Source organism: Amblyraja radiata, chromosome 5 (assembly GCF_010909765.2).
Source record: "Amblyraja radiata isolate CabotCenter1 chromosome 5, sAmbRad1.1.pri, whole genome shotgun sequence".
NCBI classification, from domain to species: Eukaryota; Metazoa; Chordata; class Chondrichthyes; order Rajiformes; family Rajidae; genus Amblyraja; species Amblyraja radiata.
In genome coordinates this window covers 23,782,026-23,798,909 of record NC_045960.1, presented here as the reverse complement: position 1 = coordinate 23,798,909, position 16,884 = coordinate 23,782,026, and the positions used below count along the sequence as shown (strand labels likewise).

General features: G+C 42.8%; 1 protein-coding gene across 2 annotated transcripts in view; it reads left to right on the top strand.

Annotated features, from left to right (window-relative positions):
* Positions 1-16,884, top strand: part of cep162 (centrosomal protein 162) — a 120,628-nt gene that overhangs the window by 40,025 nt on the left and 63,719 nt on the right. For both annotated transcript variants that reach the window (XM_033020791.1, XM_033020790.1), the window contains 7 exons: positions 1,274-1,408; positions 4,565-4,750; positions 8,116-8,197; positions 9,735-10,017; positions 12,801-13,023; positions 13,620-13,789; positions 14,801-15,052. In XM_033020791.1, coding sequence (XP_032876682.1) covers positions 1,274-1,408; positions 4,565-4,750; positions 8,116-8,197; positions 9,735-10,017; positions 12,801-13,023; positions 13,620-13,789; positions 14,801-15,052 — 1,331 coding nt within the window. The remainder of the gene's footprint in view (positions 1-1,273; positions 1,409-4,564; positions 4,751-8,115; positions 8,198-9,734; positions 10,018-12,800; positions 13,024-13,619; positions 13,790-14,800; positions 15,053-16,884) is intronic.

Here is a 16,884-nt window from a genome sequence, read left to right as displayed (position 1 = left end):
GTTTATGAAACATTTAGACAGGTACATGGATAGGACAGGTTTAGAGGGATATGGGGCAAACACAGACAGGATTTACTAGTGTAGATTGGACATGTTGGCTGGCGTGGTCAAATTAGGCCAAAGACTGTATGACTCTGTGGTTCAAGGTCATGTATGTGAGGTTTCTTAGATTTCTTCACATCTTCATAACATTTTTAGGTAATCACATGGATATGCAGGAAATAGAAAACTATGGATCACATGCAGGCAGACATCAGTTTAACTTGGTATAATGTTTGGCCAAAGGGTGGTACTATTCTGTGTGATACAAGAAGATACTTTAATGTTAATCGTATTTACATTGTCCCCTTGTAAGTTACAATATTTTGCTTTCTTTGCAACCATTTTATTTATATGTTTAGCATACCCAAAGAGGGAAATTATTCAACAACCAGACTGGAAACAAATCTTGAGGCTTCTGTGTAAAGCTTTTTTTTTAACATTAACTCCTCCAGAAAAGAGAAACAGTAGATAGACTAAGTTGAAAAGATAAGGAATTACCAAATAACTAGAAAATTGTCTACCATAGAAAATACAAAATCATAGTTGGTTATATTTAAATATCGAAGATGTCTTACAAAATATCCCCTGTTCCTAATCAGAATTATCAATGGAGCAGTGGTAGAAATGCTGCCTTACAGCACCAGAGATCTGGGTTTGATCCTGCTTATGGGTGCTATCTGTATGGAGTTTGCACATTCTCTCTGTGACCGCATGGGTTTTCTCTGGGTGCACCGCTTGCCTCCCACATTCCGAAAACGTACAGGTTTGAAAGATAATTGGCTTCTGTAAAATTGTAAATGGTCCCTAGTGTGTAGAGTAGTGCTAGTGTACGAGATGATCACTGGTCAGCACAGACTCAGTGGGACGAAGGGCCTGTTTCCACAACGAATATCTCTGGTGTTAATTAGAATAATCATGGAGCTTCACTAAAAAAATCACTCTCTTCTTTTATGTCACAGTATCTTGCATCCATCTGCAGTGTATATATAGTGAGTAGTGTAACTGCTTACCTGTTCAATGATCATTTTGTGTTTAACCACCTCGAAATATGCATGTTACCGATTTGAAATGAATAGAGGGAGAGAGAAACCGCTGGTTTCTGGTAATTATTTGGCATTAGCAATTCTTCTGCAGTGATTGTGTAATGCATTTGTATACAATTTGATTACCTGGCTATTAGTCAGAGCTTGGGTTGCTGTGAGCTGTACTTATTTGTTATTATAAATTATAGTCATACTGCTAGATTCATTAGATTCAACGCTGGATACACATAAGTTATTACAATCTGGGGATGACCGATCTATGGAAAAACAATCAACAGATGGAAAAATTGGACTGGACACAGCATCTCAAATGAATGCCACAGGTAAGTAATAAACAAAGTCAAAGTCAAATTAGCCTTTATTGTCATTCAGACTTTGCGGTCTGAACGAAATGTTGTTGCCTTGCAGTCCTACATATAGTAAAAATGACAAAAACACACAATAAACACAAATTAACATCCACCACAGTGAGTTCACCACAGACACCTCCTCACTGATGGAAGGCATAAGTCTTTGTCTCTTCCCTTCTTATTCTCCCTCTGCGCCGAGGCGATCCAGGCTTCGGATGTTGTGACCCCGCCGGGCGATGGTAAGTAATGTCAGTCCCGCGGCTGAATCCGAGCTCCGCGAATGGGACGGTGCAACTCGGGGTGGTCGAAGCTGCAGCCCTCCAGTCCAGCGGACGCAGCTGTTGTTGCGGGATCTCCGGAGAACAGGTCACCAATCTGTGACCTGTGAGCTCCCGACGATGTCGTTCACTGGGCCCGCGGCCGACCCTCCGAGGTCGGGTCGCCACTGCCGGACTGCCGCCCCAGCTCCGAGGTCGGGTCGCCGCTGCCCCAGCTCCGAGGTCGGGTCGCCGCTGCCCCAGCTCCGAGGTCGGGTCGCCGCTGCCCCAGCTCCGAGGTCGGGTCGCCGCTGCCCCAGCTCCGAGGCCGGGTCGCCGCTGCCGCTGCCCCAGCCCCAGCTATGAGGCCGGGTCGCCGCTGCCCCAGCTCCGAGGTCGGGTCGCCGCTGCCGGAACGCCGCCCCAGCTCCGAGGTCGGGTCGCCGCTGCCGCTGCCCCAGCTCCGAGGTCGGGTCGCCGCTGCCCCAGCTCCGAGGCCGGGTCGCCGCTGCCGCTGCCCCAGAACCAAGCTATGAGGCCGGGTCGCCGCTGCCGCTGCCCCAGCTCCGAGGCGTCGCGCTGCCACAGCTACGAGTCGGTTCGCCGTGCACCAGCTCGAGGTCGGGCGCCGCTGCCCCAAGCTCCGAGGTCGGGTCGCCGCTGCCCCAGCTCCAGTCGGGTCGCCGCTGCACCAGCTCCGAGGTGGTCTCGCCGCTGCCGGAATGCCGCCCCGCTCCGAGGTAGGGTCGCCGCTGCGCTGCCCCAGCTCCCGAGGCCGGGTCGCCGCTGCCGCTGCCCCAGGTCCGAGGCCGGGTCGCCGCTGCCCCAGCTCCGAGGCCGGGTCGCCGCTGCCGCTGCCCCAGCTCCGAGGCCGGGTCGCCGCTGCCGCTGCCCCAGCTGCGAGGTCGGGTCGCCGCTGCCGCTGCCCCAGCCTCAGCTATGAGGCCGGGTCGCCGCTGCTGCTGCCCCAGCTGCGAGGTCGGGTCGCCGCTGCCGTCGGAACACCACAGCTCCGGAGTCGGACGGCTGCCGCTGGAAAGCTGCCCCAGCTCCGAGACCGCCGGAGCTTTTACAAACTTTTTTAAAAAGGCGAGGCAAACAATTGGGCCGCAGCCACACCTGACAACCAAAATTCATTTTGTGAACACAAACTTTTTTTAAAAGGCAAGGAAACAATTTGGCTGCAGCCACTTTACAGCCACATCGAGGGGCCTCACCGTGGAGTAGATGTGCATTCAGTGTTATTAGCAGCTCAGAGCAGTGACCCTCTTGCTTCCTGGGTCTGGCAGAGACTGACTGAGGCACGACACTTCCGGGTTTTATAGACCCTCCCCCTGCCGCCAGCGGGGGCAGCAGAGAGAATGGGGAATTTTTAAAAAACATTAATATCTCTCTGATTTTTCATCGATGGGAAAAATCCTCTGGTCCAGGAAGGCGGAGGGGGTCTCTGAGCGAGGTGTCCAAAAATGAAGGGCGTAGGTGGCAGCGTTCTCTCAGAAATCGCACCACAGTGGGCCAAAAGTGGTCAAGATCAGACTTTTAGTAATATAGATATCTTTGGTTGTTTTTTCAAAAATCCATTCCTAAGCATTGCCTAATTTACATCACTTCAAGGTAGATTTTGCTGTTCATTAAGTAAATTAGTATAAGAAATCATTTTGCAAAACCACTACAACTTATGTTCAGATTGCATTAAAAGCTGAAACACTTCAGTCATTTCAGGGCATTCTCTGCATTTTCTTGAAAGGATGGAATTTAACCTGAGCAAGTATGAGATGTTGGGAGGTCAAATGTAAGGGGAAAATATACAGTTAATGGCATGACCCTTAACCCCATTTATGTACAGAGGGATCTTGGGGTTCAAGTCCATAACTCCCTGTTAGTGACAGCTCATGTAGTTAGAGCAGTAAAGAAGGCATACTGTATGCTTGCTTTCATAGGTAGGGGCATTGAGTATAAGTCAGGACATCATAATGCAGCTTTATAGGATTTTGCATAGAATGACTGTGGAGTATTATGTGCAGTTCTTGTCGCCCCTTTACAGGAAAGATATGGAGGCTTTGGAAAGGATACAGATGAGGTTTGGATTCTGGATTCGCAGGTATTAGTTACAGGGAGAGGTTGGACAAACTTGGATTGTTTTCTGTGGAATGCCAGTTGTTGAGGGGGGACCTGATAGTGATAAAGTTCCTTACTTAAAAAACAGACAGCACACAATGGGTTGGGTAAACTAACTCAAGCTTTACTGAATCATCAGCTGGCGGAAGTGTCGGGGATTGTTAATGGCTTCTTTGACTTTTATTGACACAACTTTGGGCTTGATGTTGATAAACAGCAATAAAAGTTTCCAAAGGTGATGGAAAGACGAGGTGCTGAGAGCTCTCTTATACCTGCATTAAGGAGGCAATTAAACACCTGTGAAGCCATATGTCCCAAACATTATGGTGCCCTGAAATGGGGGGACTATGTATAAACACAGCAGTAATTTCTACATGGTGAAACCAAAATGTATAAAAAATTTCCTTTAATAAAATCTGACAATGTGCACTTTAACCACGTGATTTTTTTTCTATTACAAATCTCCAATTGTGAAGCACAGGGGCAATAAATAAATGATGTGACTCTGTCCCAACATTATGGAGGGCATTGTATGTACAATGTCAATAGTTAAAAACTTGCATTCCTGTGTGGAATTTAGTTTGATTGCAGAGATTTTGGTAAACTATTAAGTTTTGTTAAGTGTGCTGTCGTGAAGTAATCCAGTAAGTAGGGATATCAATATTGTTCATCTTGTGAAGCAAGTACAAAGTTACTACATCATATTACTGCATCATGTTTGGGAAGATTTTGTATTAATGATTTTTTTTTCCAGCTATTTCCGGTGGGCAAACTAACAGTGATATTGAAGCCCTACATCAAGCGTATCGTAAAATTGATCAGTCTCTGGAAAGTACAGGGGCGGGACAAGATTCAATAAATGGAAGAGACACTAACTTTGCTCTGCATCCTCAGAGCCATGTTGGAGACTCGGCAAAGAATATTTCCACAACTGAATCTGGTGAGCAGAAAAATGAGTTAAATTTGAGTCACTCATTTCCTTGTAAAATAAGTGTGCTTATTTAGTTGGCTAATGTACCAAATAAGATCATAAGAAGTAGTTCAGTTCAGTTTATTGTCACGTGTACCAAGTACAGTGAAAAGCTTTTGTTGTGTGCTATCCAGTCAGCAGAAAGACAATACATGATTACAATTGAGCAATTTACAGTGTATAGATACATGATAAGGGAATAACGTTTAGTGCAAGCCAACAAAGACCAATCAAGGATAGTCCGAGGGTCTCCAATGAGGTAGATAGTAGTTCAGCACTGCACTCTGGTTGTGGTAGGATGATTCGGTTGCCTGATAACAGCTTGGAAGAAACTGTCCCTGAATCTGCAGGTGTGTGTTTCACACGTTTGTATCTTTGGCTTGATGGGAGAGGGAAGAAGGTGGAGTGGCCAGGGTGCAAATCGTCTTTGATTATGCTGCTGGCCTTGCCGAGGCATTGTGACGTGTAAATTGAGTCAATAGAAGGGAGGTTAGTTTGTGTGATGGTCTGCGCTGCGTCCACAGTTCGCTGTAATTTCTTGCAGTCTCTGATGGAGCAGTTCCCAAACCAAGCTGTGATGCATCCTGATAAAATGCTTTTTATGGTGCATCTGTAGAAGTTGGTGAGAGTTACAGGGGACATGCCAAACTTCCTAAGCCTTCTAAGGAAGTAGAGATGTAGGTGTGCTTTCCTGTTTGTTGCTTCAATATGGAGAAGTTGTTGGTGAGGAGCAGGAGTAAGTCATTCAGCTGCTCAAGCCTGCTCTATTGTGGCTGATCCAAATTTCTTAAGTACATTTTTCGGCACTTTCCCCATAATTCTTGCTCTTTAGAAATGTTGTTCTTTGTGCCTTAATTATACCAAAGGTCTCAGTCTCCACCTTTAGTTTAGTTTAGAGGTACAACGCGGATACATGCCCTGCGGCCCACTGAGTTCTTGCCGACCAGCAATCCCCATACACTACCACTATTCGACACACCAGGGACAATTTACAATCTTCACCGAAACTAAGGAGGAGGGGGTAGAGAGGGAGGGGGAGGGGTAGAGAGGGAGAGGGAGGGGAGGGGGGTAGAGAGAGAGAGGGGCAGAGAAGGACGGGGGTAGAGAGGGAGGGGGGAGGGTGGGGAGGGAGAGGGAGGTGGGTCGTGAGGGTAGATAGGGAGGGGGCAGCTCCCTGCACCATCCCTCCCCATCTCCTCCTCCACCCCCCCGCCCCCCCCCCCCCCATCTCCCTCTACCACCACACTCCTCACCCCATCTCCCTCCTCCTCATTTCCCTCATCCTCCTCCCCTCACTCCCATTCCCTGCCCCAAGACCTACCCAAGTCGTAGATCAGTGCCAGGGTCTGGTTCTTGTACTCGGCCCGGCCCTGGCTATAGAATCCAGCCGTTAGCTTGGCCACCGCCTGGGCTCCAGTCCAGGCACCGAGTTCATCTCCGGGCTCGTCCCTGACCCAGGCTCGTCCTTGGTTCCAGCAGCCGCTTCTTTGTCGACCCCGGTCACAGCCCCATCCCAAGCCCCGGGCTCGGCCCTCACTTCAGCTCCAGCACTGGGCTGGACCCGCGACACTACCCTCCCCACCAAGTAAACGGGCAGCTGCCACCACTCCTCGTTCACCGCGAGCGCTGGAGTGGCCCTCCCTCCCGGAGTGTCACGTCCTGCCTTGTGAGTGCATTGTGACGTCACTCGGGTTTTTTCCAAAATGGGTGAGTTTTTGGGGCTGTTTTTAAAATTTAAAGGATCAATAACTTCAGAAATATAGGTGGGATTGCGACGGGATGATGTTTATCGCCACAACGGGGAAAATGTGAGTAGGATATGTGAAAATGGGAAGGCTGTGGCCTAGCGTTTGGAAGAAGATAGGTAAAGCAGATTGACACATCGTGGGCACACACAGACAAACAAGATGAAGACTTTTAGTTACATATAGAGATGTGAGGGGTAACCTTTTCATACAAAGGGTGGTGGGTGTGTGGAACAAGCTGCTAGAGGAGGTAGTTGAGGCAGGGACTATCCCAACATTTAAGAAACAGTTAGATAGGTACTTGGATTTCAAAGGATAGGACAGGTTTGAAGGGATATGGATCAAACACGGGCAGGTGGGACTAGTGTAGGTGGGACTAGTGTAGGTGGGACATGTTGGCCGGTGTGGACAAGATGGGCCGAAGGGCCTGTTTCCACTATTACTCTATGATTCTAGAGGCCCAGTGCCATCAAACCTCATCATATATTAGCTCACTCATTTCTGGGCTCATTCTTGTAAACCTCCTCTGGACTGTCTCCAGCGCCAGCACATCCTTCCTCAGATATGGTGCCCAGAATTGCTCTCAATATTCCAAATTCAACTTGCAAATTAACTTTTTTGGAATCCTGCATCAGCACTTCTAAGTTCCATTGCACCTCCATGCATCCACCTCTTAAGACTTTCTCCTGCCCCCACTTCTCTTTTCCAGCCTTCTCCCCACTGCAATCAGTCTGAAGAAGAGTCCAGACCCTAAATAACACCTATCCATTCCCTCCACAGGTGCTGCTTAATCCCCTGAGTTCCTCCTGCACTTTGTGGTTTGCACAAGATTCCTGTACCTGCAGTTCCTTGTGTCTCTTTGAACATAAATATACAATGTGGGAAGATTTACTGAAAATGACCCAATCAACATTGAGACATTTGCTATGTTTTTCTTCCTTCAACTGGAAGAAATTAACATTGCAATGTCAAACTGATTAAATATAATCGGCAAATTAATTCAACAGAGATTGTAATATTGGGTTTAGTATGATAATTTTGTTTTAATTAGAGCACTTGGGAAATTAGACATTAATGTTCTGTGCAACCTGTGTAAATGGAGCAAAGCACTTTGAATGAATTGTAGTTGAAATTTTTTAGCTTTATCACAGGTGGTTGATATTTTCAAATACATTAAGTACGAGATTGGCTCACTCTCCACACTGAGTCATTAGATAAAGGGTTTGAGCTCCACTCCAGAACTTAAAATCCCATGGCACTACACATAGAGTCCTATTAGTATCCTGGGAACTTTTTTCTACCAAGAATATCAGACTAGCTGGTTTACTACTTCAAATGCATTTGTCTTGTTTACTTGCACAACACTGAATAATATACTTCAAAATTAATTTTTTGGTTGCAAATTGTTTTTGGTGGCCTGCAGAAGATGCAATGCAAATACTTTTTTTTAAAAAAGGGAATAATAAGTGAAATTAAAGAGGAGAAAATGGAGGCTTGATGCTAGAATATGTGACATTTGCGAACAATCAGCTTGGTTTTGTTCTTATTTCTTGTGGATCAAAACTTACAAATGAATGGCATATTTTTAAGATTTGCCTACAGTGGAAGAACTAATGAAACCTATTAAAGGGGATGCTCTATTTCCAAGAGGATTTGACTTGCATTCAATAAGGTAAGAAAAAAATCAATTAATGATAATTACAATTATCTGGTTCAAGCTTCACAATATTTATTTATATTTTATTTTGTGATCTCCAAGCAGTTTAGTTTTTTTGCCTGCTTTTCTGGCTGTTTTCATGATAAGTGGCTGTCATGCCACTTTTCATTTGTTTAATGAACATTTTGTGAAAACCGCATTGAGCATCCTTAAATTGGATGTAAATATAAATTCACTGTGGTTGACATTTTTGACACACACAGAATTTCATCAATGGGAGAATAAGCTAACATGTAGGTAGCTTATTGACGCTCAAGAAGTAAAAACTGTCGATGCTGGAAATTAGGTAAAGCAGAAAACTTTGAAAAAATTCTGCCAGTATACAAGCATGTTTGGAGAAAGAATCTAATGATAGTTCATAAGTTCTAGGAGCAAATTTAGGCCATTCAGCCCATCAATTCTACTCCGACATTCAATCATGGTTGAAAGTGATAGAAAGTGATTAGTGGGAACCTGTGGAGCAATTTGTTTTTAGCACATGGTGGTGGGTATAGGGAATGAGCTACCAGAGAGGGTAATTGAGGCAGGTATAATAAAATATTTAAAAGACATTTGGATACTTACCTGGGTAGGACAGGGATATGGGCCAAAACGTGTGCAGATGGGACTAGTGTAGATGGGGCATCTTGGTAGGCCCAGGGCAAGTTGGGCCAGTGACTGTTTCTGGGCTCTGTGAGTCCATGACAAGACTACAACGTTTTGTATTATCACCACTGAACAAGCATTTCCATTACTTGAAGATACAATTTTCTACCAATTATACGACAATCTATTTTAATCATAGCCTTGAAATGATTTGTCTAAAATAGCATTTGGATTTTCTTTTGCTATCACTGATATCTGTAATTTTTCCAAATATTCTTTGATAAATCTATACTTATTCGAGAACTTGAACACAGTGGTTTGATTGTGATGTGCCATTTAATAACAGCACAGGTCTGTTATATCTCTTTACTGCTGAGTATTAGGAAAAAACTCCTCTTGAAATAGTAATATGACATTTTACAGAAGCTCAGACATGACCAATTTTTGTAGCATTCTTTTCTTTTAATATGTGTTTTATTTAGTTTTTGGGTTTTTTTTTTTAATGTATATATTTCCATATTGTATATGTTTGTCAGAAATGTAGATTATAAGAACTGCAGGTGCTGGTTTACATAAAAAAGACAGTGCTGGATTAACTCAGCTGGTCAGGCAGCATCTCTGGATAATGTGAATAGGTAATGTTTCGGGTTGAGAGCCTCCTTCAGACTAAAGAAGAGCCTGAAGACTTTTACAGTCTGAAGAAGAGTCCTGACTCTAAACATCACTTATCCATGTTATCCTGAGATGCTGCCTGGCCTGAGTTACTCTAGCGCTTGGCATCTTTTTTTGCAGGTGGGTTTTTTTGCATACAAAGATTAGGTCATAATTGTACTTCATTTTGGTTAGGCATTTGCATCCAGATCTTACAAATGCAATGTCATCATTTTCCTAATCTCTCACTTGGTAGTACAAATGCCCAGCAGGAGGGTGAAGTTGCAGCAACATGCAGTAAACAGATGGATTCCAGTGGTCCGAGTCTCTTTCAACCACAGCTTAACTCTAACACTTCATGTGAAAGACACACATACCAAGAAGTATCTGAGAGTTCATTGAAGGAAAATGCAAACCACACAAGTAGAATTTCTGATGATGATGTGGAAGCCTTAATTAATGAAATAAAAAATGATTCTGCAAGCAAACACAGTCTCATAGCTTCCACTTCACAAGCTGTTTCCCACCGAGATTACCAGGTACACATTATTCATTTTATATATTATGCAAACTTTTACTTTGGCCCTCTGTGTTCAAATATAGTCAATATTGGATTATAAGATTATTTTCATTTATCTTTCATTATATTTGTCTGTGTGTCCCTACTGTTTTCAGGTCTGTGTCATGTACTGGCATTGCTGGAGAATAAAATATGTTTTCTTATTTTAGTCCTGTACTCTATTCCCATGCCAATTTTTGTAAGGTGGTTTGACAGAATTCAGTGCTCTAACAATTTATCTTAATGCTAATATCGGACAAAGGTTCCAGGCGATGCATTATAATGTTTCTGGCAAGCAACCTTGTGTGAGGAATGTAATCCCTCATCTGTCTTCTACCAACAGTCTAATGAAGATGTGTGCAAATTGCAATGATGTCACAGCAGAACTTGCAAAATAATGTGCACAGTGGAACAGCTGGTGGAGCTGCCGCTGCACCAGAGCCTGGGGTTTGATCCTGACCTCAGGTGCTGTCTATGTGGAGTTTGCACATTCTGCTTGGGTTTCCTCTGGTTACTGCAGTTTCTCCCCACATCCCAAAGGCATATGGGTTTGTAGGTTATTTGGCCTCATCCACTCCTTGCACACAAAGAGCAATTTACAAAGTGGGACAACATAAAACTAGTGCGAACGGGTGATTGGTGGTCGGCGTGTACTTGGTGGGCCAAAGGGCCTACTTCCTTCCATGCTGTATCTTTCAATGATTCAATGCAAATTTTTTTCTGAATATTTTTGAAAGCTAAAATTTGAAAAAAAAATCCCGATGAAAGCACTGATCTTTTAAGGTTATATTTAAATGTTGACTGGTTTATTCCTTTATGATTATAGTGAGCACACAATTATTCTCAACAACTTGAGTAGCAGGTACACTGAATAAAGATTTAAGACTATACATCATATTTGAAATGACAGATTTTTTGAGCAATTGACTGTTTTTGTTCGAAATGAAAGCAACATACTTTTTTTTAAATTCACGGACTGTTGGAGTTTTCAATTTTGCAACCAATATCTTTTTTCAGTAATACCTTCTGTGAGAAATCAGAGCAGAGGCAATAACAATGGGATTGAGGTGCAACATTACTTTTACAACTTAAATGTTGGAGTTTGAGGGACTGCAGACCCCATTTTTGTTCTTCTTTAACAAACATTTCTAGATTGGCATTCAGTGAATAATAGAAGTATAGATTTTGCTTCTTATGCACTGACAATTTATAAACTAAAGTTCCTCATTTGACTGAGACCTTGGATGATGCACTGGAATTAAATGTTGGCTGTTTACATCAGGAATTGAAATTAAATTGAGCAATTGTTGAAATTTACAGCAGGATAGGTAGATGGCCGGCATAGAGACACAAAGAACTGCTGATGCTGGAATGCTGAGTATAAAAATAAGGTGTTGGAGAAACTCACTGGGTCAGGCGGCATCTGTGGAGTGAATGGACAGATCATGTTTTGGGTCAGTACCCTTCCTCAGACTGATTGAAGTAGGGGGCAGAAAGATGGACTAGGACAAAGTCATGATATGTGTTTAATAGATACAGATGGAGAGGGGTGGTATTGGCAGATGGGTGGAGTATGTAATAAAGGCTAGAAGTTAAAGGAGACTAAATGTTCAGACATTTCCACCACCACAGTGTCACTTTTTGCCATCCCCACCCGTTTCTGTAGCGAACTACCTCCACAACTCCATCCCACTTAACCCGACCCCTCCCAGGGCATTTTCCCTTGCAACGGCAGGAGATGTAACACATGCTCCTGTGCCTCTTTTACTTCCATCCAGGGACCCCCAAGTACTGTTCAACTAAGACAGAGGTTCCAGTGCGTCTCATCATACCTTGTCTACTGTATTTACAATGTGGCTGCCTTTTCATTGGCGAGACCAATGGGTGACATTTTGCCGAACACGTGCACTGTCCACAAAAAGTCTGCAGGTGCTTCGGTTGCCAACCATTTTACCTCCCCATCCCATTTCTAAACAGACCTGGAGATGATTGGGTTAATGTACAACGTGCGTTTGATGGCTCTTGGACTGTACCGGCTGGAGTTTAGAAGAATGAGGAGGGATCTCATTGAAGCCGAGCGAATAATGAAAGGCTGAGACAGAGTGGAAGTGGAGAGGATGCTTCTAATGGTTGGAGAATCTAGGACCAGAGGACACAGCCTCAAGAATAAAAGGATGTACCTTTGGAATAGAGATGACAAATGTCTTTAGCCAGAGGAATCTGTAGAATTCATTGTCACAGACAGCTGTCATTGTGTATGTTTAAAGCAAAGATTGATAGGTTCTTAATTAGTAAGGATGTCAAAGGATATATGGAGAAAGCATGAGAATGGGTTGAGATGTAAAGGCAGATTAATCATGATCGAAAGGTATAGACTCGATGGGCCAAATGGTTTAAATCTGCTATATTTTATGATTATACTGAGACAGTACAAACTGATCCCCCTATCATTTATTTCTCCACCCCAAATAATACTCAGTACTATGTGGTAGAGATCTATGTTTTATAAAAGCAGGAAGAACCTTTTAGGTCATTCATTCGCCATTTTTAAAGAAAGTATTGTTTTATAATCAAAAACCATTTGATCTAATGGCCGATTTAATCTTGGGTCTTGCCATAATTGTGGGATTATAGGACTGTTTCTAAGTGTAATATGCTTCAGTTGACTGATTTTTCGAAAATATAAAAAAATGATACACACAATTAGTCTGATTTATTTATTTTTCTCCTGCCGTGGAATAACGTCATCCAATTGTTGTGCAGATTTACGCCAAGGCCAAAAGCCCAAGCTTAACGAACAAGAAGCACTTTGGTGGAAACTACACATCTGTCAGAAGCTCGGGATATGGCAAAGTTAGTACATTGAAAAAAGATCCCCTTGGTGCTAGTGAAAAACCGACTCATTTATCTCCAACAAAGCAAGCTGTGCCAGTGAAAGGCTTTACAACTAGATCCTCACCTGACCATACAAAAGGCAGACCTAAAGGTAATATCCTTTTTTTTCTAGTAGATTCGAAAATTATAGAGAGTATTTATTTTGAAATGTAGCCAACCCGTCAGAGTGTTCATTTTATTTTCCCCATTAATTCTTGGAGTTTTGCCGTTATTGGCAAATCCAATGTTTATGGTCTACACAAGTTATTTTTGAGATAAGGATGCTTTGAACAACTGCAGTCTGTCTGATAAAGATATTTGCACATTGCTATTTTGCAGAATCTTTGCAGAATTTCATTTATCGTAACTGAAGGAACATTGAAATATGATCAAGTTTTTTAAGGGCCTGTTTCCACGATGTATCTCTAAACTAAACTAAACTATGCCCTACTACACACTGTAGAGACATATTGCTTTGATGTAAAGTGACGAGAATAATCTTAGGAAGTATTGTATAAGATATTTTTTATAAAACTAGCATCATTTGATTGGTGTTCTATTCTTACCACATTCATCTCTATATTATGTATTATACTAGTCTTTTTTTTGTCAATGCGAGTTATTTATCCTCCACAAAAATTAAATCATGCTTTTTATGCTGAAATGATAGTATATAATTTTTTACTTTATTTCCCTTTTCTCAACTAGGACAGTTATTTATAACACAGACAATCAGATCAGAAAAACAAAAACCTGCAGAAAATAACCTTGAAAATCCACTGTTTACTTCAATGCAGTCATCCTTTACACCACTTCAGCGACAGATGAACAGTGGGCCAAATCATACAAAATTACTTGGTGGCCTCGCACCAGAACAAGTAAAGCAACATTCTTCCTGTCAATAGATCGATAATAAATTCACCACGTGTAAAGGAATATTTGCACTTATACTATACCTATTACATACCTAAACAGAGAACATAGACTGAAAGAAGGGTCCCGACCCGATACGTCTCCTATCCATGTTCTCCAAAGATCCTGCCTGACCCACTAAATTACTCCAGCACTTTGTGCCTTTTTGTGTAAACCAGCATCTGCAGTTCCTTGTTTCAACATAGAACAGTGCAACACAACAACAGGTCTTTCACCCCACAATGATTGTGCCGAACATAAGTTCAAGTTAAATTAGTCTGATTTGTCTGCACATCATCCATATTCTTTCTTTCCCTGCATATCCTTGTTTCTATCTAAAACCCTCCCAAACACCAGATAATCAGAATAATTATTAATCACATTAAGGTATTAACCATGTATAAAGGAATATTTGATATATTCCTTAATGGCATTTATATTATCTATGGCACACCAAAACATAGACCATATACCGAAAGAAGGCTCCCGACCCAATTATCTGCAGCGGTAGAGTTGCTGCCTTACAGTGCCAGAGAGCCGGGTTCGATCCGCACTACGGGTGCTGTCTGTATGTAGTTTGTACATTCTCCCCGTGACCTGCACATGTTTTCTCCGGGTGCTCTGGTTTCGTCCAACACTCCAAATGCGTACAGGTTGTAGGCTAATTGGCATGGTCGAATTGTAAGTTATCGTTAGTATGTGTCGTCAGGATAGCATTTGCGTGCGGGGATCGCTAGTCAGTGCAGACGCAGTGGGCCGAAGGCCCTGTTTCGGCGCTGTATCTCTAAACTAAATAAATAAGTCAACTCGAACCATAATACTGTGTATAAAATAAGTTTGTTAAAATAAGTATAAAATCTGGCTTTTGTTAATGAGTCTGTATCAGGATTACTGATGTGCAATGTGCTGACGATCTGTAAAGTCAGAGGATAGATACTTTATGTATATTTCCTACAATACCATACTTTTTGTTATAGTTAATTACAAGAGACAATTGGGAGCTTTCAAAAGGAAATGGACAAAGATTGTCGGAGCCCGGTAGCGTATGTAGGGAACTTGTCCTACTGCAAAAACTAGAAGAGGCACATGAGAAATGGAGCACAGAGCACGGCCTGGTTGAAAAGCTGAAAGAAAAGCTGGAAAGGAAAGAAGAAGAACTTGTTGGCAAAAATGAAGAACTGAAGAAACTTCCTCAATTAAATGAGGAGATTTACATGCTTCAATCAAAGGTAAATATATGCTTTGGGAGTTCTCAAAAACTATACAAGCAGAAAAAACCTGACTGAAAATGTGTTTTATAACAGAATGGATTACCTAAATTTGAATCATTGTATATCTGCAGTTTTTTTTTTAGGTCTGATTAATTAAAGCTGTTTTTGATCTGATTAAATAATGCAGTTTTTGATGGATAAGAAACTAGTGATTACAAACAGTTAAACTGTTGCCGTGAATATTTTTGGTCTCTGCATTCGACTACATAAATAACAAATAAATAAGAAGATAGTCGCAGCCAACATCAGTATGAATCTTGATCTGTAAGTGTGTTGGGGTTATGGGGGGGAAGGCAGAGGAATGGGGTTGAGAGGAAAAGATGGATCAGCCATGATTGAATGGCAGAGTGGACTTGATGAGTTGGGGGAACAGGTTGCGTTGGAATGGGTACATCACACTGGAATCTCATTTAGATTTCTTGGGAAGAGGTTTTTCCATTGGGGGGGGGTGAAATAGGGGAGAGGTTTCATTTACTCAGGAAAAAATTGCAATTTTCCTTGTGGGATGGGGGAAGCTCCCCATTTCATTGTGGGGAGGTTGATTAGGGGAGAGGTTTAATTAAGAGAATTTTCCGTGTGGGGCGGGGGGGGAGGTGGAATAGGGGAGAGGTTTCATTTCCAGAACTTGTGGGGGAGTGGGATGGGGGGGGGGCGGAGGTCAGCGGTCAGTTTTCATTGGTGGGGGGGGGGGGGGGGGAATAGGGGAGAAGTTTCATTTCCAGAACTTTCCTTGTGGGATGGTGGGGACAGTTGAGGGCTATGGGTGAGTGGTGGAAACGGGTTGCGTTGGGGGAACGGGTGAGTGGTGGGTTATTGCGTTGGAGGAACGGGCCCAACGGGTACCACTTGGATTACTATATATTACTAAAACTCTCATCTTGTTTGTTAGTGAGTCTGCCTGTTTGATTCATGCCCTGAATTATGCCAAAACGGTACACGATAGCGCTACAATTTTTGGACCACCTTACTCACCATTGTCCTGTGGTGTGTTTTTTATCAAGTTTCGTTCAGATTGATGTTAATTTTTACACATTATTCACATTTTTATCTTTACAAAATCCAGTTTGAGATTGGTCCGTCTTGGTCTATTTATAATTAAAACATAACTAAACCCAACCTTCCTTTTGTAGCATCTAGTTGCCTGTTTTGCCTGATCAGCACTGCAATCTAATTTAACTGCATTTCAGCTTTTTCATGATGAAAGGTCATTCAAGTTGAACATCCTCCTCATTTTCTCCCCATCATATACACCATGATCTGCTGTGTTACTCTGACACTTTGTTTCATTTAAGATTTCTGCTTCTGCAGTTTAATGTATCTCCAAAATATCTTAAGTTCAGTTTAGTTTAGAGACTGAGCATGGATACATGCTTCTTGGCCCACCAAGTCCATGCCGACCATCGCTCGCATTAGTTTGATGTTATTCCACTTAGACATACAGCAGGAAACTACCCCTTCGACTCACTGAGTCCATGTCGACCAGCGATCACCCAGTACACAAGCACTATCTACACACTATGGACAATTTACAATTTTACCGAAGTCAATCAACCTACAGACCTGTATATCTTTTGAGTGTGGGAGGAAACCGGAGCACACAGAGAAAACCCATACGGTCACAGGGAGAACATTCAAACTCCATACAGACAGGACCCGTAGTCAGGATTGAACTTTGATCTCTTGCTCTGTATTGGAGTAACTCTACCACTGTGCTGCAGGAGTTGAGTTTGCACGTTCTCCTTGTGAGTTTCATAGAAACATAGAAAATACGTGCAGGAGGAGGCCATTGG